The sequence below is a fragment of the Equus quagga genome, unplaced genomic scaffold (assembly GCF_021613505.1).
Source record: "Equus quagga isolate Etosha38 unplaced genomic scaffold, UCLA_HA_Equagga_1.0 81211_RagTag, whole genome shotgun sequence".
Lineage (NCBI taxonomy): Eukaryota > Metazoa > Chordata > Mammalia > Perissodactyla > Equidae > Equus > Equus quagga.
Window position 1 is genome coordinate 1 of NW_025803318.1, and position 2708 is coordinate 2708.

At 42.1% G+C, this 2708-nt stretch overlaps 1 protein-coding gene across 1 annotated transcript; it reads left to right on the forward strand.

The window, feature by feature from the left end:
- The first annotated feature begins 118 nt into the window (after positions 1 to 118).
- LOC124234497 (alpha-defensin 1) lies at positions 119 to 950 on the forward strand. The gene is made up of 2 exons (XM_046651846.1): positions 119 to 293; positions 829 to 950. Exons 1-2 carry the CDS (start codon positions 119 to 121, stop codon positions 948 to 950), a joined length of 297 nt encoding a protein of 98 aa, XP_046507802.1.
- Positions 951 to 2708: the final 1758 nt, after the last annotated feature.

Here is a 2708-nt window from a genome sequence, read left to right on the forward strand (position 1 = left end):
GCTGTATGTCTCTGAGCCTCCTCCTCTAAGACCTATAAATACAGGTGGCTCTGTGCTCCCCACTCATTCAGACTCCTGCTGTCCCATCCAGACCCCGACCTCTACGTGACTCACAGCCATGAAGACCCTTGCCCTCCTTGCTGCACTTCTCCTCTTGGCCCTCCAGGTCCAGACTCAGAGTCTTGAAGAGACAGCTGACCAGGTTCCTGCCCAGGACCAGCCTGGGGCCGAGGCCCAGGACATAACCATCTCCTTTGCAGGGGATGAACGCTCTGCTCGAGAGGCTTCAAGATGTGAGACATCAGACAGCTTACTATGGGGGTCTGCAGTCCCAATGCACCACAAACTAGCCAGGAAATCATTAGAACTTGGAGATTTTTGGATTGAGAGGCTCTTCAAGGACTCTTTGAGCACCAAAGGGTTTGAGTCCAACTTGGGCATGTGCAACACAACAGCCTCATCAGCAGAGACTAAAAGGCTGTTACAAGGGCCTCAGTATGTGGAGGCCAGGCTCAAACTGGGTGTGTGGAGGAGGTGGGGTGAGGAGTAGGTAACCCTGAGTTGAGAGGTGGGTGGTTATGGAGGACATGAAATAAGCATGAACATAATAGACTAGGATCAGAAAAAAACTGTGATCCTCTGTTACCAACAAAGCCAGTAAGACTTCATGTGAATTATTACCAAAAAGATGAATTCTTTCCACACGAACATGACTGGTATTATCTATTGTAAGTACACACATCGCCTCTTAGTATATCTCCATGAGGCTGGCTCTATCTTACCTCCCTCCTTCCTTCCCCTTTGCTGACCCTCCTCTTCCTTCTGTAGCCCTTACAGGAATAGCCTCCTGCACCTGCAGACGTGCCTGGATCTGCAATTGGGGTGAGCGCCACTCTGGGAACTGTATAGACGGTAAAGGCTCCGCATACAGGCTCTGCTGTCGTCGCTGAGCTTGTGGATTGAGACTCAGAGCAACGCGTGACTCCGCTTGATAACCTGGAAAAGGGTTTACTCTTTGTACCTTCTACCTTTTCTTATTTCTTTCTCAAAAATAAACTTTAAGCATTAAACTTAGTGTGTTTGGCATTTTTCTTCTCCTTTCCTTTGCCTTTTCATATGGCATATTTCTATGATTCACTTGTGTCGAGAATTCTGTCCAAAATGGTCTTCCTTAAGTTTACTGCTTTTTCCATCACACTACTGCACAACTGGAACAGGATATTGCAATAACAAAAACAGCAAAAGTGAAAATAATGATTCATTACAACAAGTTTATATCTATAAATTTGATCCATTCATAATGATACTCAAAAGTGGGAAGTGACATTGAAGAGTGCCAGAAGGTGTTGTCACTCACGGAAAAGTGGATCCAATAGGTTTTATTTACTTGTTTCTTAAATTTAAGAGGTGAACAGGCATTGATATCTATGAATATTTTCCTTATTTTAACCAAGTATGTTATGTATAGATATATTTTTTCCTAACCATATCAAAAACAGAGAGTGAAAAAGTGCTTCATGAGCTGCAAATCAGTAAAAAGTAATAATGCTACTATAACCAGAAAATATTAACCAACATCAGTGGTCTCAACTAAAGCCCACATAGAAATGGAGTCCAGAGTCTGGTCCGTCGAGGTGGTCATGTCCAGTGACCAGTGAGATACTGGTCCTGCTTTGGACATCAAAAGTTCTATAGGCCAAAGTCCAATGAGGGAATTGGTCTCAACTCTCCAACTCTTCAAAGATAATGCGTCTCCTAATTATAATAAGCCAATATTAATTTTAATAAAATTCTAGCAATAATTACTATGTTTACAGTAGTCTAATGAACTAAGTCAATACATCAGAATGACAAGACAATTTCTCATACACTTACTGTCACGCAAAAACTTAAAGAACACTTTATGTAGCAGAAAGGCAAGTCTCTAAACTCAAATTTTTTATAAAAGGCAGGATTTAAGAGTACCATGAAATGATAAAATAAAACATCTTTATTACACAACAAAGTCTTGGCCTGTTAAAACCAGAAGCTCAGGTATGAATCAATGTGGAGACAAGCAAGTGCCTTTCCATGGGAAGAGTCAGCTGTTTGACACCAGGATCTGCATCCTCATTGAGCCTCCTCTTGTGTCTGAGAAGATTACAAAAATCCTAGGTAGTAGAAATGTCAGACCAAAGGAGAAACAAGGTGAAATCCATGAGAACAGCACTTTTCTAACAGTTTTGGTGGAATAGATGACCAAGTTTGTGATCCTTGCTCTTGCGTATGTTTATGCATTGTTGAAGGTGTTGGAAGTGTTGGAGAAGAATCAGGTATAATAAATGTATCAGCTCAATGTAGAATAGTTCAGATCATTTAAATGGTCACACTGGCATCAATATTTATACTCCAGAACAGGTTTTCAAATGCAGTGATCGAACATTAAACTCAATGCAGAGAAGAGTAAGATTTTTCTCCGTGCACAAAAGCCCTTCCTATAACAGAAAATTGACCAACCCACTGCAGGCTGGTCCTGCTTCTTCTTCCCTGATCTCTGAGATCAGAGCTCTCTTCCCACCAGGAGACAGCAGAAGCTGAGTTCACTCCTTGCTTCTCCAGAATAGGAACTCTTTCTGCTCTTGCTATCCTGACGTAGGCCTAGGTGGTACATCAGGCCACCTCCTCCAAAACTAGTAGACAAAAAGGAAGCAAAAGAAAACATGTGGCCT

Bases quoted from the DNA above. Each gene is read 5' to 3' on its own strand.
- LOC124234497 (XM_046651846.1), top strand. From the start codon at position 119: ATGAAGACCCTTGCCCTCCTTGCTGCACTTCTCCTCTTGGCCCTCCAG. The intron at 294-828 runs GTGAGACATCAG...TTCCTTCTGTAG, and splicing joins TGCTCGAGAGGCTTCAAGAT to CCCTTACAGGAATAGCCTCC.